Source organism: Lissotriton vulgaris, chromosome 10, assembly GCF_964263255.1.
Source record: "Lissotriton vulgaris chromosome 10, aLisVul1.2, whole genome shotgun sequence".
Classification (NCBI taxonomy): Eukaryota; Metazoa; Chordata; class Amphibia; order Caudata; family Salamandridae; genus Lissotriton; species Lissotriton vulgaris.
Window position 1 is genome coordinate 205,574,418 of NC_141698.1, and position 24,401 is coordinate 205,598,818.

The following is a 24,401-nucleotide window of genomic DNA, read 5'->3' on the forward strand; positions in this document are numbered from 1 at the left end:
TAAAACGTGTACCTACGTGTGCAGTGATTTTTGCAGTTGGAGGCGTAGATCTCTACACATAAAGGATCAATAGACAGGAACATCAACCTCCATATTTAGGAATATCAGAAGCATTGTTTAGTTTGTTAGTAGTACTATTGTAGTACTACTAAAATTACTACAAAATGCAGTTTGGTAATAGAATCCCTAGATTTTTGACATCTTCTGTGGCTTAAGGCCTACTGAACAAGCCCTTGTTACATATGCTCTGCAAAGTGATGTGATTGTTTTTGCCCGCAGAGTGACTGCAACTATCAGTCCTGCCTTATTCTATGTCAGCACATAAGACTGACACAAGTAGCCACTAAAACAATAATAACCAACAAGCAACCATTTTTCTCTGTTTACTTGCCTGTGTGTGGACTACTGGGACTTTCCTTCACCTTTGGCAGAGAAAGAAAACAGTTTCTACACTGGTAGTCAGAATGAGGAGAGGGAAGAAACTACATTTGAATCCACTGCTGTAAAACATGCTGATGGCTGACATAATTGGCAATCCAGTAAGAAGTGTGGACCAGGATTCAGCTCTAGGGTCACATCTAAAGAAGTGATAAACATTGCACATCATATCCCGGTTGTGGTCTGTACATCTTGAAGTGCAACATCAGAGGATTGAAAAAGTGTAACTGCTCGGGGGATTCCAGAATCCTTTTTGGAATAGAGTATTCATGAAAACCTCTCGGCAGAGAATATGAGGGCCGAATATTGGATAACTTGTAACTTTTCACATGTAGGTAGAGATCTCAGTTACAGGGGCTGAGATCTCTCTATAGTAAAGTATAGGGAAAGGTTTAAAGGTTAATTCAAGTTTTAAAAAAAATTAAAAATCTTTTTAATATAAATATGAATGTACATTAATTACAAATATTTATTTAAAGTGTACAACAAAGTAAAATAAACACAATAGCAGTAATAACCACATTTTGCATTCAATATTCAATAATTTTGTAAATATCATAATTATAATAATTTTTCTTAAAATTTAAAAAAGAAGGTTGCCACTTAAAGTACACAATGCGTATTTATTAATTAGGTAGAACATATTAATACTATTACTTATGTACAGAATTATTTTAACTGAGCTCAATGATTTTATTTTAAATATTAAAGTTACATTAATGTTTAAATTGACACAATATTAGGACTCTATTTTATAATTTATGTTTCATTTGTCATATGTTTTAAACATTAAATTAAATGCATTTATGTCTTTAAAAAGTTTAAATAGTAGATTTTAATTTAGCATTACATTTTATGGGCTTTTATTTTAAGTTCCTGTCTCCAGGGGAAATCGAAAATAGGTTGAGGACTTTAAACCAGGAAACGTTTCTTATCTTGGGGGTCGAAAGATAATTTGCTGTATTAGTTAAATGCATGTACTGCTTTCCTCCTTTCAGGTTAGAAGAAAAATGCTAAGCATTGCTGAGCTATGCCTCAATTAGCAAATGTAAGAAGCAGCAGAGGATACAGACTGATATATAGGAGTGGTGGGGCGTTATTCTTGCCAATGTGCTGTATTTCACAGTGGATTCAGATATTGCCCAGTGACAGAAACGGAATAACATAGATGAAGAAAACACTTAAGGTGAAGGGAAGTTAAGTATTAATATACTGTGTAAGTCCAGATAGAAATCCCTAAAGAAGTATTTGAGGCACCAGTTGATCACAGTAAAATGGCAAGGCTGATCACACAAAGTACAGCAGCAGACCCTTTAGCAAATAGCCCTTACTTTCTTTTGACCAACCCCCATGGTAGGGCAGAATTCAATATTAAGAATATAGTATCTAAGGATTTGGCAAGGAATAGCAGAAGAAGTACCATGATGAGGAGACTCCCTAAACCAAGCAATATTCTTCCAGACACTCCAGCTGTTTAAATTGGGAAAGGTGGGTGCAAATGACAAAAGAGGAGCACCAGGACATGGGCACACACAACTAAATTGCTGTTTTTGAAGACAGTCCCCATTGCCCTGTAGGCTCTAACAGATCTGATGAGGTAAGGGAAAAGAGAGCCATGCTCGTGTCAAAAAATTGAACCTGTAACGAGAAAGCATATTATTCATGAGCAAAAATGACAAAGGGGGTGATTACGAGTTTGGTGGTCCATAAGACCGCTGCAGGCACACTAAAATCGCAGAGGAACTGCTGTTCCCCGGCGGTATGGCAGTGATGTGAGGCAGTAATATGATGGTGGTGCCTTTGTGGCACTACCAAGAATATTATGAGTTTCCTCACTGCCAGCCTTTTCATGGTGGTGAGCCTGCCATTAAAAGAATTCAAGCAAGCTGGGCTGAAGACGGCTGGAATGCCAGAAACCGGTCCTCGGAAGCTTGTTTACGGTCCAGGGAAGACATGGCTTGGCAGTTCGGGCTGGACAGTTCCCATGAGGCACAGGGTCAGACTGATTTGCACATAGCCATGAATGAACTGGGGTGGCAGAGTGGGCTAAAGAACGGTGATGGATCAAACCCAGATCTTTTGACTGGGTGTGAGTGTTTTGATTGATTCAGAGGCTCCGTCCATCACCACCCCCTTTTGTACCACATTAAAAGGCTGGAGGCGGTGAGGAAACTAAGAGTGCCCTACAGGACCCCCTCTGGCCATGGAAATGCATGCAGGGGGGCACATATTGTGCCCCCCTGTGTGCATACATCCCCTTTTACTGCACAGCACGGACTGCAAAGTCCATGCCTTGCAGTAAGAGGCTTTGGCGCTCCCACAGCAGTGCCTTTTTTAAAGGTACTGCCGAGCAACCGCCAAAGGACCACCCACCAGACAACGAGAAAACTTGTAATCTGGCGGGCGGCCATCTGTGGACTTTGACAGTGTGGGAGCGGGGCAGCAACATGATGGCCCAGCTCCCACAATGCCAGGTTTATAATCAGGTGCAAAGTCTTGACCGTCAACAACTGAAAGAAGATACTTATTTCAAACTTCATTTTTTGGCTACCCTGAATGACAGTGAAGAATCACTATGTTGGAGAAAAATAAGTTAAAGGGCAGCAGGGAAATGAGAAACATTGTAAAACCTCCATAGTTCCAGTGGTGAAACATGTGCAGGTCAAGAAAGAGTACATGGGACACTGTAAAAAAAATGTCTGTACGCCAATGACCATTCCACTCTTTTCTCCCTATATCAAGGCAGACTTTTTAATAATTTAAGGGTGCATAGATGTATTGAAATGAATTTAGGGTATAAAATCAATGAGGATGAAAAATGTTCATTAATATAAATATTGATATAAATGAGAAAGTGCTAATAGGTTTCCAGTAGTGTGCTTATGTGTGATATTTGGATATAAATGTAACCATGACCATCGACTAAATGACAGGAACAAATTTGCAATAAGGTATGGAGGGAGGTAAAATTTGCCTTTATCTAGAGTGCACAGCGAATGAGAAACAATGAATTGGAATGCTACCTAGAATGATTGCCAGTGGAGTAGACTATTTGCAAGCATTGTAACCATCACCTTTGCTCTCTGTGCCAGAGAACTGAATCCATACCTCACTGCCAAGGCCTAATAAGGCCAAAACCTGTCTGTGGTTGTTTGTGTACCCTTCTAAATGGGGGCTCGTCTGACAGTTTTGGGATGGACAGCTCCCTTGGGGATCAAGGTCAGAGCTAATTTGCAAAAGGTGGTCCTGTTTTGAGTGGCATGATGGGTTTGAATCCTACCCAGAGTGATCACCAGTAGTTTAGACTATTTACAAGTCTTCCCGTAATCACCTTGTCTTTTCGTTACATTAGATAAAACCTGGCTAAATAAAATCAAGATAATACAGTTGAATGATCAATGTTTGTGAAACTAATGGTATTGCCTAGTCTGCTGTATCTAATTGGGAATCGTCTAATTAATGTAACTAAATGAGAGATCAGCAAGACGCAAGCAAAGATTTTTTTTTATCTGGGCATACCTGCCAACCCATATCTTGGTGCCCAAATTGACTCACTCTAAGGAAGAAGTTACGCTGTGGATTTCCACCCTGGAGCAAATGTATTGGGTTTGTGTATGTAAAAATTTCAATAACTTTTTACCAGTTCTCATACATAACTAGATGAGTTATTTCACATAAGGCTCAAACTTTAGGGACTAAAAACCTTTGCTATTCAAATTCTCCAGTCCTGAATTTTTTAAAGTTCACCTCCAAGTTGTGGGATATTACATAAAGGATGTCTATCAATGTTATGACATTACTGAGCCTCCATTAGTAGCCTTCAGATGTCACTGAGGGATAATTGATTACTTCAAAAGCTCAGCAATATTTTTTTTTAAAATAAGACTCAAAATGAAGTGGCCATTCACTATATGGGAGTAGAAATATAGATTATAAGGCTGTACAAGTGTTAACAAAGAAATACCTTAGCATTCTGGATAGCCTCCTTCATGAGGTGATCTTGCTACACTTGGTGAATAAATGGGTAGGTCTTGGACAAATTGCTTTTCTTGTTCTCCTTTGTTACACTTGGAAATGATTCAAACAAGTAATGTTTGTACCAGATGGCAGAAGGGAGTTATGGAGTATTGCCTGTGGAACCATAATGATTTTTGAGATTTGCCCCTAAATAATTGTTTCTGTTTTACTAAAAGATGTGGATGAACTTTAATAGGTTAATCAATTTAAAATATTAGCCAATAGTTTGTGGTTTGTTCAGGGATATAGATTGCAAAGTACCCCAAGTAAAATATATTTGAGAAATAAATAAATCCTATTGAATCATTAAATTAAATGGAAATATAAGGAATATGATTACCTGAAGTCAACTCAATATTTTTTTTTTGGTAGTCTGTACAGCATTGCAGGCACCAAAGCCTGCATCCTAAAAAAAATAAAACTGCCAGCCAGTGAGTGGCCATAAACATCCCCTGACCAAAGGGAGAATGTGAAGGTGTATATGAAAGGCAGCCGTGCCTTCAAAAGTAAAAGATGACCCATTTTCCTCAAGGGAGTCTCAGATCCACCTACAGATTCAAAGATCCTATTAGTGCACATTGTGATTTTGACTCCCAAATGTGGGTCCACGAATACACAAACCTCACAAGAAAAACAAAGGTTTTTTCGTGACTTCAGGTCCTCCCAAAGGCATAGGACCTGGTCACAGGTGGGGAAAACCCTCTGTTGATGGCTTATAGTGAGAACGTCTTACCAGAACTTCCTACATATGGGAAAACAACACTTACAACGCAACTTTTACAAGGCACTATCTTTACAACGAAACTTTTACAACGTAACATCCATTACAACGCATGCCATTACAACTCAACCATTACAACGAATGTCACTACAACGCATACCACTACAACGCATGTCATTACAACGCAGTCATTACAACGCATACCATTACAACGCATACCATTACAACGCATACCTACACTATCCAACACTTACCCTACTGTTGCACCCCCTGGAGTTAGAATAGTAATTTTTACCCCTACACTATCCAACACTTACCCTACTGTTGCACCCCCTGGAGTTAGAATGGTAATTTTTACCCCTACACTATCCAATACTTACCATACATGCAATGTAATGGTATGCGTTGTAATGGTATGCGTTGTAAATGTAGTATGCGTTGTAGTGGAATGCGTTGTAAAGGTAGATTCAAAGAATTTGTTGTAATGGCATGCGTTGTAATGGAATGCGTTGTAATGGATGTTGTGGTGTAAAAAATGCGTTGTAAAGGTATGCGTTGTAATAGTATGCGTTGTAACGACATACATCCTGCATATGGGAAAGGGATTGGCTGCAGAGCCGGGTCTGGGCATCCTTTGCCTCCTACTGTTGAAGGTATTGTACAGTGTGGGCTTGGAACATGTGAATTTTACATAATGATGGACTGGAATGCACCCTGTACTAATTGTTAGGGTCTGAGCAATTTGCAAAAGTTCCATCTCCCCCCGCAATTGTTTGAATATGAGGCCCTACGTGCAATGGGAAAGCCCCACCATGGGTCCTACGCTCACTGTTCCATATGATCCAAGCCGCATCTTACTGATGAAGACTAACAAGTATAAACCCGCTCTGGGCCTGCTTGTGTTCCCATTCAAACGGTATATGGCCTGTCACTTTGGACTGTTCCTACATGACAGACATGAATGTGGTTGCTCCCTCAATGGAGCGGCACAGTGGGCAAAAAAATGATGAACCGAAATGCAGTCTTGAGCAATAACTGGTAGCTAAGACTTTTGCAAGAGGTCCATCCATCACCATTTCATGTATTTTCAGACATGAAGACACCAGTAAGGTAACTGATGATGTCATTTTTTACATCAACTGTGGCATCATATGTGAGGGCAATAGCAGTGAAAAAGGTGGTGAGTTATTGTTTGCTCAGTCAACAGTAAATGGCCAAATTCAATTGTTTGCAGCTGTTGCTTAATAACTTTTATGACATTTCATGTGGTTTTTGTGGTATGTCTGAGATATTTTTAAATATATGTTAAAGTCTAATGAGCACAGAAACCATAACCTACTTATAGCAAAGTTGTTCAGAGAAAAGAAATATAATTTCTTCTCTGTTATGTTATGTTTTTGAAGCAAAGCATATCTGTTATTGTGATTGCGGATAAGCATTAATATTTTCTGAAGAATATTGGTGTTCTAAAAAGAAATAACCGTGCAGAATTAAAAAGTATTCACTAGTAAGAGGATGCAAGCTAACTGTGGTTCACCGTCTACTCTGTGCATTTACGTATAAGCAGACCGGGGGGAATGCACATCAGGTTGGTTAATCTCAAAATCCCAGTCATGTCATGTGTAGTGTAAGATGCTGCACTGACAGCCAGCACCACTTGCTGCAGGCACATGACTCATAAGGGAATGCACAGCTCTGATCCAAAATTAATGGATTGGATTTGGTGGCATGGATGTAATGAAATGTGCTGTGCACGTCGATAGAACCATAAGGAGATGAAACCTTAACCACGATTTTGTCTCCTTAATTTATTGTTTTGAATAATGAAGCAGTGGCCATTGTCTTTTAGCTGTAGTCAAATAATGCAGATATGATCTCTTATTGGCTGCAGAAACCGAGTCTCCTGTACCCGCAGCAAATCACTGGGGGTGGGGGCGTTCATTCCTCTGCCCATCCAGGAAGTGTAGTTACTCCAGCCCCACGCCAAAGCAAATATGTGACCATTTATTTCTAGGGTGAAAGGGGTTAGAGAAGAATAGCCACAAATGTGCATGTTTGTAGGCGTTCTCAAACTGGCCAAACAATCCAGTCCTTGGCATGACCTCTTCCACCACCTGAATGGAATTTACGAGACAGGATTGCAGATTTCTTTCTCACTCCTAGTGGAGACGCCAGAACCATTTAACCATTTCCATCTGCCAATGAATTACTTCCCTTTGTGAATTCGAATCAGGCATGAAGAAAGATACATTTGGTCGTGAACTTGTGCATCAACCGAATTTACATTTGTGAATAGGCCCCATTGTGCTGAGATCTGACAGTCATTTTATGAACACATTTTTGTACAGAAACAACATGAAATTGGCAGTACCTTCACTTTCTTTAAACCACATGCCAGCTTTCATTTTTCATTATGTCGTTTTGTCCCAAAATTGTAACTTGACTGTTATTAAAATAGACCCGTTTAGTCACCAAACAACACATTTTCAATATTGCAAACAAATGCATTTCAGAGCAAATATCAAAATGACATTTTCTGCAAATACACAATGGTCAGATGTTCGACCATTTCATTTTGCTAGTCGCAAATTGAGACATTTTGCAACTCACAATTTGGGACTCGCAACGTGGAATGTACAACAGTGTCTCAGACACTGTTTGCGATTCCCAATGCGGTGGCAACCGACGTGCCTCATTAATATTCATGAGGCAGATCGCAATTTATGACCCCATTCGGAATGGTCAGCACTCACAGTGATGGTAGCCTGCTGCGGTCAGCAGACCACCAAGTCTGTGACTGCTTTTTAAATAAAGCAGTTTTTTTTTTAATGTAGCTCGTTTTCTGAAAACAGGCTGCAGTTATAAAAGAAAAATGAAAAGTTTCTATTTCATTTTTTAGGAGTCGGCAGTGGTCCGTGGAACCACTGCCTGCTCTTAAAAAATATTTTAGCTGCCAGTCACAAAGGGGAAGGGGCACCCTGGGGACTCCTTCCTGTTTGCGAGTGGCTTGCCACCTACTTGAGGTAGGTGGCAAACTGCCAGTGCTTTGCAACCTCAATTGTGGTCGCAAAACAATTGACATTGAAGTGCAATTTGCTATTAGGAAGGGATGCCCCTTCCTAATAACGAGCTATAAACCCTATTTTGCAAGTAGGTAATATGTTACTGACTCACAAAATAGGGTTTGTACATTGCACAGACCTATTTAGCAGATGCAAACGAGCCAATTTTCCTTTTGAGATCCCAAAAAAAGGTTGTACATCTGGCCGTATGTTCTCAAATGCTTCTGAGTCAATTTAAGAAACCACCTTCCTTTTTTTCAAATATATTTATTTCAATTGGGTAAATAAATGCACACAGGATATTGTCCTTGTTTTCCCTGGTAAACTCAACATACGCCAGTTGTTGACATCATGTGGTCAGACAACGCTTCACATTTTAGCCAATTCCATCATTCTCCCTGACATGCCCCATCCGATGTCGGTCAATGCCATCAAAAGTAGCTGGCGGTGGTGGGAGTTCATGCCGGGCGGTGACATGGGGTGGGGGAGGGGCAGGGTGGGGGATAGTAAACTATGAAATACGGCCAAATGCAGGTAAGTAAACATATAAATAAATTAAACAAATTTTGTTGCGCGCACTCTATCAAATTTGGCGATACAGTGCGCGCAACAAAATTCGTTTTATTTATTTATATTTTTACTTACCTGTATTTTGCCGTATTCCGTAGTTTACTACCCCCCACCCTGCCCCTCCCCACGTCACCGCCCAGCAGCACTCCCACCACCGAATGCTACTGGCCATCACGTGCTCAATCATGCAGTGACATTTTCCAGTCACTACCCTTAGCCTATAAATTCTCACCATATATGAATTAACGTAATCTGTCATAATGTTATTCAGCAAATAGCAGTTATTCACATGACCCAACTGGTCAATGAAAGATACCATAGGTCGACACATTCCCCATATGCAGCCTTAATAATGAGCCGCTCTGGTATGCCCAGCCAGCAACTGTGCATACATTATTCATTTATAAATATAACATGTGCGCTATCATTCTTGAAATAGACCGTATGGGATCTTTACTGGAAGTGGAAACTAGCAATAAAAGGAATAGCTTATACTTTTCTGAAAAGTGATAGAAGCGCGCCAAATCATAACCGGTGTTATTGGTACTGCCCATAACATCTTTGGCGTTTCGGCATTCTGACCCACTCAGATATACTACGGTTCACGCGGTTAGCTCTGCATAAAAACCGTCAGCATTGCGATGTGAAAAGATTAAACATGTTTGAATAGGTAAATTGTTGTGAGTGGCTGTCAGTGCTTGGGCTTGCGTGGGAAGTATCCTCCTGAGATTGCACATTACTGTCCTGGCATTCATTAAGGGCATTCCGCAATGTGCAGCAGGCCACAGTCATGTCACGTGACAGCCAATCCTGGGGTTGTCCTCGTGTCACAGACAACAGGGCTGGACAGCCCTTTTCATGTACTCCACAGGGCATTTCCACCGGTGGGCTGGAACCACTAGAAATAGATTTTTGAACACCCAGGGCCTCTCCTGATGCCTCTGCCACTTTCCCCAGCCCCAAGCTGAACTGCGGAGAGAAGCGTTAAGAGAGAGAGAAAATGAGAGAGGGGAGGGGAAGGTGGAAAGGAAGCGATCAAAAAGGAAGAAGAGAAAGGAGAGAAGGAGAGAGGGTGGAGTAAGGTGAGTGCGCGAGGAGATGAAGGTAGTAGGACTGGTTTGAGCACTTTCGCCAGGGCTGCTTTTGGCTCCTCAATCCAAACCTAAGAGACAACCTTGGGAGAGTAAAGAATTTTAACCGCAGACAGGTAAAGGCAACAAACTCTGGATTTCAGCACGCGAAAACGTCACTGAATTATCGCATAACCTTATGGGTGCTGTTTTGATGTCTTCTTTGCTGGGGGGTTTATTTGTGCAAAAGGTGTCAACAGTTAGGTCTTTAGGAGTAACAGTAGCAGGGGCCCACGTTGCCTTTGACTTGTTATCTGCACGTGATTTTGAGGGTAATGTTGGTCAAATACATCTGCTAGTAGAAGTAGTTGTCTTTACAGCCCACTTTAACGTCTTTGATTGATAATAGTGTCGGAAAGTGTAAGAGTCATGTGGACTACCTGGCTCCGAGGTACAAGAGCAGTGAAATAGTATTTGGTGTCATAGATTGCCTGCAGATTTATTGCGTGTTTTTGTGGTTTCTGTATATATGTGCATATGGTACCTATGTAACATGCATGCAGTCAAGAGCTAGGACAGGTGGCGAGATGGCAAAGGCAGATAAGTCTTGACTTCTTGCTGATTGGAGCCTGGTTTGGGAAACCTGATGCTCTGTTGTGTGATGGAGACTACATATGTGGCAGGAATGAAGACAGTGCACTTAGTGAAACCTCTGCTACTTCAGCACATGTGCGCTAGACAGAACCTGATGTCAGTAGATGGAATACAACTGGTCATTTAATGTGAGCTGGGATTACATGCAGCGTGAGGGTAAAATGTTATTGTTAATTGTCCCAGCTTTCCCGAACTGCTGGCCCACTTTGCTATTTTTTTTCCTGTGCAAACTCTTCTGTCTTTATTCATGAAGATTAAAAGTAGTAACAGTATCTGGCTGCATACTGAGACCATAATGTGGCTTTTTGGGGTAATAATGGGTTTTCTGGTATTTCTAGGTTTGAAAATAGGGCAAAGTGCAAACTCTTGAGGGGAGATTTTCAAAGAAAGTCCGGCAACGCAATGCAGACCCCTGCGAGGCTGCACTGCGTCGCACAACAGGGAGGGTGCAGGGGAGCGCTATATCTTTCCCTTGCGCCGGCGCAGATTTCAGCTGCTGCGCGCCAGGCACACAGCTTAGTGCCGCAACGCTAGGGTGTGTGCATGAGTGTAGCATAGGTTTTGTACAGGAAGGGTACCCTTCTTGTACAAAATACTATGCCTAGACACAACAGAAAACGTTTCCCACTTTGTATGCATGCTGCACAGTGCATCACGCATGCAAAGTAAAAAAAGTACAGAGAAATTAAAGCATTTCTCCTGTTAGAGCCTCCTATGAAGGGGAGTTAACTTTTGCCACAAAACTATGTTTAGAAATATTTGTAAATATGGTTTTGCGTCAAAAGGCATGTGTGGTTGCATGGGAACGCCCATGTATTACACATATAACTCCCCTAGACTCAAAGTAACGCAAAGCAGTGCTTTGCACTGCTTTGCGCTACTTAGAGGGTGCTTGCGCTCGTTAGCGTCCCTTTTGTGACGCTAAACCAGCACAAAAGGTTTGAAAATCTCCCCTTAAAATCATGTCACTCTAATTAAATGTAGTGTGAATACATGCTCAGTCATGCTACTCTGCATCATTTTTGCAGGCATGGATTAGCATTAGTGCCAGCTGATGTTTGCACTATTTTTACCCTGACATCTCAGCTGGACATCAACAGGATCTCATACACCATGATGAAAAGTATTTTGACACTATACTCACATCAACTTATGAACCAAGGGCCAGATGTAGGTGGCCCATTACCGGATGGTAAACCCGAAATTCAGTAAATTTCAGGTTTACCGACCGGTATTGAGCCATTTGCTATGTTGGGGAGATTCGGTAAATACAGAATCGGTATTTACCGATTCTGCATTTACCGAATCATCATTTACCGATTCTGCATTTACCGAATCATCATTTACCGATTCGGTATTTACCGAATCGGTAAAGGACATGCAGGAAACACTTTGAAGAGTGCTTCTGTGCTTTAAGTATTCGTTATTTACCACCAACTATTAGTTGGTGGTAAATAACGAATCCCTCTGTAAATGCAAATCTGTGCATTTACACCAGTGCCATGTGGCAGACATACATGCCCTTAGGGCATGTATGTGTGCCACATGTGCACACAAGCACTATTCAGGAGTGCAACTGGGTATCAATGTGACACTCTGCCACCCTTGACTCTTTCCCTATTTTACCGAATCGGTAAATCACATTCATTCCTATGGGCCTCCAGGCCCATAGGAATGAATGTGAATTACCGAATCGGTAAATATCGATTCGGTAAATACCGAATCTTAACGATTTGGTAATACTTACTGAATTTTTCCCTACATAGCATTTACTGATTCTAAAATACCGAATCGGTAAAATTCGGTATTTTAGAATCGGTAAATGTACTTTACCTACATCTAGCCCCAAATATCTTTTGCGCTTCTAAATTGATTGAAATTGCTGTTTGTGCTACTTACCATTACGTGAACAATCATACGTCTTGAATTTTTTTGTGCTAAAAATGTTTGGCTTAATTGTTATTAAAATATTTGTGTGAGACCAATGCCATCCCCACTCCCCAAACCAGTGCTTGAGCTCGCGTTGCAAACCGTGATCTATTGGAACGTCTCACGGCAAAACACCACCTAAAACAAATTCTTTGCAAACTTGAGTTGTAAATGCACCGTTTAGCCTCATTTTGTTCAAGCATGTCTGTGGAGAAGAACTCCCCCGGGCTCCCTTTGAGAGGCTCGGGCGCTCTGATGTGATTTTTAACCCTTTCCACTTTGAACCTTCGCCAGCAGCCAGCGCCTCTGGTTAAACGTGTCATTTCCTGGGCATCACAGCGCCCTCTCACACTGACAGACACGGCCGCAGCTAAAGCTGGAGTGATAGTAACGCACTTAAGGAGATTACCTATGGCGGATTACATCAACTTTGAGACCCCAGCATTTAGCTTGATAAATCTCGGCATTAGTGTTAAGAATGTCAGTACAGAGAGCGTGACGTGACGTATTATATCTCGAGGCAAGCTGCTTCTTGGAATAAATATCGGGTTTTAATGTAGGGAAGGGAGTTAACTTCCTTCATTCCCTTTTCACAAGATGACGCAATCATTTTTAATTAAATTCTGCAAGATTAATTTATATCAAATCCAAAACAGCATTATTGAAAGAGGAATATGTATTAAGCATCTCCTACATTTTTCTTGGAATAGCACAGATACGGTGCATTACTTCCAAACATCTGCATCTGACAGTGGCTGCCAGCGATCTAACTGTGTAACTTTTTCTTACACAGAAGGAACATACCTCAGTGTCAGTAAAAAACACACATGCTAACTAAAATGAACTCATACAGGTAAATTCATCAAGCATTTTTGAGCGAGAACAGTGCGAATTGCAAAATTCGGCCTGTTTGCACCCACAAAAATGGCATTTGATATTCATCAATGGTTAATGAACTCGCAATTTGAAAAATCGCAAATAATTGCAATTTCTCAAATTGCGATTGCATTTAGGGAATCACAATTTGCAATTCCTTAAATGCAATTCATGAACCATTCTACAATTGCAAATTCACAATTTTTGGCCGCTATTTACCGCAAAGTCTGGCTTCGTAGTAAATAGCGAAAACTTAGAAAACTGCACTTTAGTGCATTTTTTTAAGTTGGATGTTACACACACACATGTACTTTGGACATGTGTGTGCGCAACACCAGTGTAAATCACCATTTCTGGGGTGCTACAGGGTGTCCTTTGGACACCCTGGCACCCATGAAATCGCTTCCTTATTTGCAATTCGCTAATTGCTAATCTCAAATAAGGATTGACTCCCCATTCATTCCTATGGGCCTTTGGCCCATAGGAATGTATGGGGAGTCATTCCTTATTTGCGATTAGCAATTAGTAAATCACAAATAAGGAAGATGTAGAAATCGCTATAAATTTTGCGATTTCTACATGCATCCCGTTCTGCGAGTCTTTAATAGCAATTTCTTAATAATCTCTATTAAGGTCGCAAAAGAGGAGCATGATGAATCTGGGGGTTATTTTTTTAAGAAATTGTATTTTATCCCAAATGTAGTTCATTTCTATGGCAAATCAGAAGTATTGACAATTTTTGCAGCCTTTTAACTATAAACTGGCTTCTTTTCCCGGTGTGGTTGTTTTTCCGGAGTATTTGAAAGAAAACCTATTTTTAGTCGCAACAGAAACCTTGAAAGAGTGAAAATTGATTTTGGATTGAATGTGAACGTTTATTGCTTTGGGATGTTATAATAAAAACTGAAAGCATTTGAGATGTGCAGCACATTGCTCAGGTATATCTGTTGATTATGTTCAGTAAGATAACAGGAAAGTTGCACCTGTAACCCCGAGAACAGAATGGAAGGTCCTGAACTGAGCTGAAATGCAGACGGTTTGCTTTCAATACTATATGATTGTGGGATATCATTGTCCATTTCACGTATTATACAGATCTTCTATCTCTTATTTGTCATAGATGAAAGGATAAAAGAACCACAAACAGCTATATACAGCCTTTCATGATTGATGAGAATATCACTGGTTTCTGCACTGCAGTTTCCATTGCCTAAGACACTGTTCTCATTGTTGGAGAGCATTGCACGGTTTAAAGACAAATCCAGTTGCATTAAGGCATGGTACTAATAAAAACTTACCCATGGCCCAAAAGGTTTGGTCTGTGAGGTGACCGAGGACCGTATTTATGCCAGCAGGTAGGTGGTAGGCGGAGGCGGGCGGGGGTGGGGTACTGTAAGGTGGGTGTAGGGGACGTGAAGCATGTACATCAAGTGGCTGAAGTGCACAATGTCAAACCAGAAAACCTGCGATCAATACCGGCTTCCCCACTTGATAAAGTTATGGGATTCTAAGCAATTGTTTTAATTTTACTTCTCCTCCTTTTTCTTAAAGATCACTTCTGCATTCTTCCTGTGAGGTAGGATGTTATCCACTTGAGGGCTGTTCCTTAGATCTTGTTCTGGTGGAGTCTTTTTATCTGTGTGTGGTGGGATATGGTGTTGAAGGCTGCTGAGAGGTCAAAGAGAAATAGGGCTGCTGTTTCTATGAGGTCCAGCCGCATTCTGATGTCATCTGTGGCTGCAACTAGGGCTGTCTCAGTGCTGCGGTTAGCTCGGAAGCTGGATTGGGAGGGGTCCAGAAGGTTGTGGTTCACCAGATGTCTGGTGAGCTAGGTGTTGATGGCTTTCTCAATTTCTGAATCAATAATGATCTTCAGCTTAGACCAGATATTCACAGCCTGTAGCTTTCTCGTAACCACTTCAAATGTCCTTTGTCGTTGCTGCACCATCTTCGTGCAATCTGGGACAATCATGATTTGCTGCAAATTATAGAGTAATTTGAAGGATTGCATCTCGGTCGTTATAGTTCAGAATGTGAGCAATCCCAGAAAGAGGGGCACTGGGTGTGAGGATTGGGTGTAGTGCTGGACAAGGAATACTCATCTATAGTGCCCTGTTTAGCAGCTGTGTTATGGTTGTCTTTAACCAAGGTGTTTCGTACAGGGCAACTGTAGGGCCACAACAAAGCACACTAGTGATGCCAATGTGTGTCCTCAAAACGCCTCACAAACGTGCAGCCCTGAAAATCACTGTGTCATTCCGAGGCAGAATTAGCAGTCATTTACATGCCCTCATGGACTGGAGATGGTAGGGGGGACTTGTCAAAGCAAGGAAAACACCAGGCCAATGCACCCCACCCAAAGAACACAGCCATTCCAGAAGGCCAAGGATGTCACTCATCCAATGTGAAGTCGACAAGACAGTCAGCACAAAAGTTCACCTATTGGCATAGGCACGTCAAAGTTAATGCATTATTATCCTACCTCCAAGGTATAATTTAGGAATCATGAATGGGCATGAATTAGGAGCAGCAAATATCAAAACATATATGCTCTTCCCCGAAGGCCCAGGTACTCTGAAGATGTGGCACAGAACCTCCCAAGCTGCCCAACTGTGCCCAAAAACCGCCTCATGACTGAATGGCTTCTGCCTCCTTCAGTGCGGAAATCAGAGGGCTCTGCAACCTCCTTGATTCCCTTCCCTCCTTGAGGTCATGATACCTCCCCTACAGGACATCTGGGGCAGAAAGCAGAGGGAAGAAGCATGACTGAAGAGATCTTCATTAAATGTTGGAGGAGTTACCCAGCTAGAAGTTCCACAATAGTGAGTGGCTCTTAACTTCCCATGTTCCCAGCTCCAGGAGTTGCTGGGCCGGTTGAATGACACATTTTGTTTTTTGACAAAGAGATATCGGCTGCTGATAGCACCTGAAATCTTTGACTGAAAGTCAGGGGGAAAACATGCAGTAATCAGCATAGAGTCATCAATCGCTGCATGTTATTACCCAAACCTAAAAAATATATGTTAAGTTCCTGTCCCTGGATTTAACAGCACCCCTTATAAAGGGAAGTGTTTTTCGATATTTACTTTCTGGTTTTGTCATTTTTTATGTTTCTTGTTATCACATTTTTGCTACTTTCATGCAACTTTCATTGGGACATTCCTGATATTTGACTATCTTAAACTGGACCCTAATATTTGAGGTACTGTGCTGTGTATACCCTCACATTTTTAAAAGACGGAGCTACCAAGGGAGAGCTACAGTACTGTCATTGGAAACAAGAGTTATTTTCCTTTGTGGGCGCCCTCATGGTCAGGTGTTATCCAAACCTGACCATAGCAAATACATATAGTGGAGTGGTGTGGCTCACTGGTTAGAGGCGGCAGACCCAGAAGCAGAGAACGGCCTGGGACCAGGGTTCAATTCCCGTCGCGGCAGGGTTGTGGACCAGGGTCAACGGACTCGATAATTCTCGCCTCGGTGCCTACTCTAACCAGGGATCACACTCGGCAACTCTGGGCATTAAGCTTGCCTCATCTCTACAACGGCCCCCCACAGACGCCGGGGATGCCTGGTTTCACCTTGGAGATACCCAGAAGGGACCATCTCACAGGGAAAGCCAGGACGGGTTCCCCAGCGGTCTTCAGCGCCAGGACACCCCGAGATGGGGTAACAGTGCGCTTTACAAGTATCATCATTACATTATATACCTTTGTTACTTTTAACTGAGCCTTTCAGATGCATTTCTTCATTTTTGAGATTTGTCTTTGTCTGCTCTCGTTTAACTAGGTTATGCCACCAAGGAGCAAGCAGTCAAACAATACAAGCAGAAAGAAAATGAAAGTCAGACTTACACCATCCTATGAAGAGAAAGACCCATTTCCTCAGCTTGTCTGTAGAATAGGTCATCACGATAGCTGTATGTAAGTAGCATCCCTCCACAAACATCCAAAAGAAATTGGTCACCACGAAGTAATTGTAGATAGTGGTAATACATCGACACCATGCCTGTAAAAACAAAATACGCTTTATTTAATACAATCAGAATTCGACACACAGCAGGTTTTACTTTGGTGCTATAGATAAAGAAAAGCATCCTCTTATACTAAATCAAGTTCTACCTTCATGTGTCTTCGTCCACAGAGATGAACCCATAGAACAATGGGGCATTCTTTCTGCTCAATGGCAGCAGTGAAATGGAATGATCTTCCACGTATCTTAAGTGCAGAATTATTCTCTTTATTCCATAAAATTAGCTTTTTATTCTAAGTAGTCAAAACGCATTTGCGAAAGTACTTTCTTCCTACCTCTTTAGTTCACTCTTGCAGGTTCTTTTCCATCCTTGCGTTTCTCCCTCTGTCTCTATTCCTATATATGACCTTTCCTCCTTTTTCCCTTTGCTATCTGTCTCTCTCTTTTTCTGAGTCAAAGTCTGATGAAGCTATATATGCCCTTGTTCCCAGAATTGAGATGCCCACCGCCTACCACAACAGTCACACATTAAGCACTGATGTGTATGTAGTGAATCTTAATGCACTCATCACTTACTTTTCATCATTTACTCTTGGCAAATTATCGACTCTTTTGCTTTATTAGTTATTCAGCTTTGATTTATAGCTGGAATATGTCACAACTCGCTTATTACAGAGGTCTGAAGAGATCTTCGCTATACTAAATCTTCCTAATTAAAACATATGATCACAGCTGGAGAAACGGGCTTACTTTATTATTTGTGCTGCTGCATACGACACTCTGTCTTTATAGGACACAGATGGCCTTCTCAAGTCAGAGAGTAACTAATTTAATCCTTGTTTAATATATAAAATATGTATTTTCCTACTTATTTATTATGTTATATAATTTTTGGATGTATGCTATGATGTTGCATGAGGACACACAGTTCCGAAAACCATGCTGACCCATCCAGTGCTGTGTCAGTTTCACGTCCTAAGACATATGATCAAGGTTGCTTAAGAAGCAGCTGCAGCCCGCGCAGGTAAGAGTGATGGGGCAGTGGGGCCGGGTCGAAATTGTGTTCTCATTCTTCACTTTATTGCAGTATTTGAGATGTCAGTGCTGCAGCTCCAAGACTGCTGCACTATTCCTAATGATGCAACGAGCAAGGTCAGTGCAGGTTGGAACGCGCGTGCTCCCTTAGTCAACACCGAAAAATGGCCTGCATAACAACTGCCTAAAAACAGCAGTCATGCCCAAAAGGTGTGCAGTTCTCACCAATTACCCTACCGTTCCTCAAAGGGTCATAGCTATCATGAGTGCAGAAGGTGTAGTGGTACCTGGGCCCACTTACAACACCCCTGTTTTTACTACCTAAATCAGCGGTAGAGGGACACATTTTCGTTGTTTGCATTAAGGCTCATAGGAGTCTTGCATCACCACTGCCTCAAAGGAAGAGACGTTTCCAAAGTACACACGCCTGGCATTCTGAGCATAAGGACCTTAGTCTCTGCCTTGACCATCAATGACTGCAGCAGGGGCTTCTCTTTTAAAACAGGGGCTGTATCATGATGGACATTTCTGGCACAGTACAGAACCGGGCGCCTGTTTTTAGGTGCCTCCAGAGCATAAAGTTAATTCATTTAACCCTAGATCTCTGTGAGTTAGTGCCTTATTTTGAGACAGCTCATTCAAAAACAGAATCAGGCAAACCTTGCCCTTTGTTTCCGAGCAGCACTATATTGAAACAAAGCAATAACTCAGGGAAATATTGGCAAATGGTAGGTAGGAGAAAGCTTTCACTTCTCCTGACATTTCACACATTGCATGTCTGCTGCACTGTACAGCACAAATCAAATGTCCGAAAAGTTTTAATGTTGTCTAGACATAGTATTTTGACCTGGAAAGCTACCCTGTCAAACAAAACATGCACACACATTAGCACTCGTGTACAAAGATGTGTGGTTGGCTCTAGGCTGCTTACAGTGTATCTCACACCCATCCGCATTGTCTTATGGTTCCATTGTAGAGTTCTCTTCTTATTGCCCATTGAATCAGTGCCTTTCAAGACCAGAGCCTTTTAAGCACTTAGGCTCCATTACCCAGAGCTGACCTGGTTGAGAGGCTTCCACAAGGCAGAATCCTTTCTAGTAATATGTGGCAGATCATTCACCTGTCTTCTTTGCTTCATTGGTCGGAGCATATCCACAGCCCCAGTTAAATCTGTCCAACAGTCCTCCTAAGTCCAAACTCCATTCTGATAGTAATTCCAGCCAAGTATAAGTATTGTCCTGGCCAAGTATTAGTGTTTGGTGTGGTGAAAGGTGGTGTGATGTAGTTTAACGGACAGCCCTCATTCTGTGATGTTGTTTTGTGGCATAGAAGGGTGTAGAATAGTGTGCTCAAATACAATGGGACACAGTGAAATAAATGTGCTATTGCAAAGCTATTGTATTGTATTGTATTTTGGATTTATAAAGCACACTGTAACCCAACAGGCATCCTGGCGCTGCTGTACAAATGCTCCATCACCACAGATAATAGGCTTACTGGTTGCTAAACTCAACCAGTACTCTAGGGAAAAGCCAGGTTTTGACTTTGCCCCTAAACTTCATCATATCATGCATCTGTCTTAACTCACCTGGCAGACTATTCCAGAGGCGTGCTGCTGCATAGTTAAAGGCTCTTCTGCCGGATTTAACTTTCTTGATCTTGGGTATATTCACCAGATTAGTTGCAGAAGACCGAAGGCTCCATGTGGGATTATACCAGTTAAATTTAGACTGCAGTGGTATTGGTCCCATCCCGTGCAGTGACTTAAAGACAATGCACAGTGACTTGAATTGAATCCTCTGGAGTTTCAGAAGCGAATGCAGCTCCGACAGTGCCAAGTATGTAGATGACCATCGTGGTCTAGACAGGGCCAGTTTGGCCACCATCGTCTGTACTCTCTGGAGTCTCCCAATTAGGTACCTAGGTGTTTCCAGCAGTAGCGCGTTTCCATAGTCAATTCGACTCAGAAGAATAACTCTCCTTACTACATGCGCTCTACCTGGTATGGGAGTAACGGCAGGATCTTCCAGAGAGCTCTGATGAGCGAAAAACAGCTTCCCACAATTTTATTAACGTGGGTTTCAAGGTTCAATTTATCGTTAAAACTGACCCCAAGATTGTGTACCGTTGTGACGGGTAGCAGAGGTGTCTCCATGGTAATGGGACAAAAACTCAAAGGGAGGGAACAGGGGACTTTACCTGCTGCACAGCAGAGTATCTCAGTTTTTTCACAGTTGAATTGTAAAGAGTTGTTTTTCAGCCAGTGCATAGTTTCTAACATACAGGCATGGAATTTTTCCAGCAAGACTGCAAGGTTTCCCTCCAATGAGACATTAAGCTGTGTATCGTCAGCGTAGTTTACCAAGATAACCCCATAGGACTTAATAATCGAGATCAGCGGGCTCATATAGGTGTTAAATAATATTGGGCTGATTGCAGAGCCCTGGGGAACCCTATGCCTAATCTCCGTAAAGTCCGAGCGATAAGGGGGAAGGGTGACCACCTGTCGTCTGTATTTCAAGTATGATCGAAACCAATCCAGTGACACACCTCTTACCCCAACTGTTTCCAGCCTGTTCATAAGAGCTGTGTGGTTAACCGTATCGAACGCGGCAGACAGGTCCAGTAAGATCAAAATAGCTGGTTGTCCTCTCTCTGCTCGCATTCGAAGGTCTTCCAAAATGGTAACCAAAGCTGTCTCCGCCCCATGGTCTGGGCGAAATCCAAACTGCACATCCTCCAGCTTGTTGTTGCGCTCAAAGAAGTGGGAGAGTGCCCTACAGACCAACCGTTCTATAATCTTTACTGGATATGGGTGGAGGGATATCGGCCTGTAGATTTTTGGGCATGCTGGATCAAGTGTTGTTTTTTTCAGCAAGGGTGTAATAATTGCTTGTTTCCAGCTTGCCGGAAGCTGTCCACTGCTCAGTGATAGATTACACAGCTTTCGGAGTATAGGAAGCAGCTCACTTCCCAGCTCTTTCAAGATTTTTGGAGGGAGGGGGTCCAAAGGGGAGCCTGAAGAGACTCCTGAGGCCATCCTATTAAACTCCTCCTCAGAGGGAGGTCCAAAATGATCCAAATAGATTGCCTGACCCTCTGGCTCAACCACTCTTTCCCAGTACTTTTGCTTACCCGTATACGGTTGTCCATTTACCTTGCCGGGGATACTCACTTCGTCAATTTCCAGCCCTTCTATGATTTTTCTTATTTTGTCATCAAAGACTGTAGCTAAGCTATTACATAGCTCTTGACTAGGTGGGATGCTGTTATTAGTACATTCGGGACTAGCAATGTCCCTCATGATTTTAAAAATAGACCTAGTGCTGTTAGGCGCCTTTAGTATTCCCAATTTCCTTTTTATAATTGGCTAACTTCTCCTTCCAGAGGGCTTTGTCTACCTCTGCAAATGCCTTCCTCCATTGTCGCTCTGTCAATTTGCATTCCCTTTTTTTTGTCCTTAATGTGTCATTATACCAGGGGGCGGAGGGTCACCCCAGCTTCCTGATTTCCTTAGCCGGGGCAATCTTGTCAAGAGTTTTGGTGATATGTTTGCAGAAGGACGCATAGTTTTGTTCCATTGATTTCAGGGGGTCCAAAAGCCCATTTTCCCTAAATATTGGAGACAAATCAGCCCTCTTTAATAGGCTCTTCCAGTCCCTGCCTAGGAAATGTCTTCCCCTTACTACATCAACATGCCCTGCTTTAGGGATCGTCATCCGAAATTGTACCAAATAATGGTCAGACCAGCCCACCCGAACAATGTTTTCCACCTCAACAAATTCTTTCCCTGCAAAAATCAGATCCAGAGCATGGCCCCCTTAATGAGTAGATTCTAGAACCTGTTGCGTTAGATTTAGATTATCACATGACTGTAATAGATTATTATACCCAAAGCCCAGACTCCCATTGGCCCATAGATTAAAGTCTCCCAGGGCCATTACTCTATTGTGGGTACGTACCATATTACTAAATACATCAATCATGCCCTGTTGTAGTTGGAGGCCGAAGGCCCCTGGGGGTCTATAACATAGTATACCCGTCCAACTAAGCCCATTGTGGCCTAACAGGTGGAGACCTAGCCACTCAATGCCTGGAACCTCATCGATACCTATCGATGAGATATCCCACATCTCCTTGAAAATAATCCCAACCCCTCCTCTTCTACCATTAGTTCTAGGTTTATGTATAGCCCTATAGCCAGGTGGACATGCCAGGCCCAGTTCCAAATCGGACCCGGGTTGCATCCATGTCTCTGTCATGAACAGGATGTCTAGCTGGTTAATTTTTAATAACAGTTGAGTTTCCATATGATGTTTTGATAGTGACCTCACGTTGAGCAGCCCACATCCCAAAGACTACATACTGACGGATGTATGTCGTTACATCGCAAACTTTTACAACGCACACCGTTACAACGCATATTTTACAACTCAGATACATTTACAACGAATGCCTTTACAACGCATGACATTACATAGCAGATGCTATTGCAACGCATGCCATTACAACGTAAGTATAGGTAAGTATATTATTTTATTAAAAAATGTAATTAATTAAAATTTAATAAATTTAATAAATTAAATTAATTTTAAATAATTATTTTGTACATATATATATATATATTTTAAAAAAAAGATTAGGTATTTAAAAATAAAAAATCTAACCCCAGGGAAGTGTAATAGTAGGGTAAGTGCTGGATAGTGTAGGCTATAAAATTACTTTAAGTTTATTTTTAAAAGAACTATTATTAATAAAGAACTATTATTAATAAATATTAAAATTATTGCAATTATTTTTTTTATTAATTTAAATTATTTATTTTAAAACTGAACCCTAAAAATACCCCAGATCCCCAAAACCCTAAAAATACCCCTGTACCCCAAAACCCAAACCCAACCCTAAACCCTAAAAAAACCTGTACCCCAAAACCCAAACCCAGCCCTGAAACCTACAAATACCCCGGTACCCCAAAACCCAAACCCAGCCCTGAAACCTAAAAATACCCCTGTACCCCAAAACCCAAACCCAGCCCTGAACCCTAAAAATACCCCTGTACCCCAAAACCATCCCTGAAACCTAAAAATACCCCTGTACCCCAAAACCCAAACCCAGCCCTGAAACCTAAATATACCCCTGTACCCCAAAACCCAAACCCAGCCCTGAATCCTAAAAATACCCCTGTACCCCAAAACCCAAACCCAGCCCTGAAACCTAAAAATACCCCTGTACCCCAAAACCCAAACCCAACCCTGAAACCTAAAAATACCCCTGTACCCCAAAACCCAAACCCAGCCCTGAAACCTAAAAATACCCCTGTACCCCAAAACCTAAACCCAACCCTGAAACCTAAAAATACCCCTGTACCCCAAAACCCAAACCCAACCCTGAAACCTAAAAAAACCCTGTACCCCAAAACCCAAACCCAACCCTGAAACCTAAAAATACCCCTGTACCCCAAAACCCAAACCCAACCCTGAAACCTAAAAATACCCCTGCACCCCAAAACCCAAACCCAACCCTGAACCCTAAAAATACCCCTGTACCCCAAAACCCAAACTATATATATAAAATTACTTTAATTTATTTTAATTATTTTTAATATTTTTGAAATTAAAAAAAAGGTTAAATAAAATTATATACTTACCTATTCTTACGTTGTAAAGGCATGCGTTGTAATAGCATCTGCTATGTAATATCATGCGTTGTAAAGGCATGCGCTGTAAAGGATCCTGCGTTGTAATGGTGTGAGTTGTAACGGTGTGCGTTGTAATAGTTGCGTTGTAACGGTTGTTTCCCCATACCGACATAGTATGACTCTGGGCCAGACGTTTTTTCCCACGTAATTTCTCCTTTCCCCTTTCCCGTAGACTCTCAAGAGGTGAATTTGGAGAGGGATACCTACTAGGTAAAAGCACACAATGACAGGCCACATTTCCAATGACTAGCTTGTGCATTACAGTGACTGACCTTTAAACATTTTCACCCACAGGGGACAGTGCCTATGCAGTCCGGGATTTCATCCTGATACCCTATCTAAATCCTGCCACTGCTGGG

The 24,401-nt window shown here is 41.8% G+C and overlaps 1 protein-coding gene across 2 annotated transcripts in view; it reads right to left on the minus strand.

Annotated features, from left to right (window-relative positions):
* CRHR2 (corticotropin releasing hormone receptor 2) overlaps positions 1–24,401 on the minus strand; it is a 1,750,647-nt gene that overhangs the window by 334,503 nt on the left and 1,391,743 nt on the right. For both annotated transcript variants that reach the window (XM_086940889.1, XM_086940890.1), the window contains one exon: positions 17,192–17,345. In XM_086940889.1, coding sequence (XP_086797015.1) covers positions 17,192–17,345 — 154 coding nt within the window. The remainder of the gene's footprint in view (positions 1–17,191; positions 17,346–24,401) is intronic.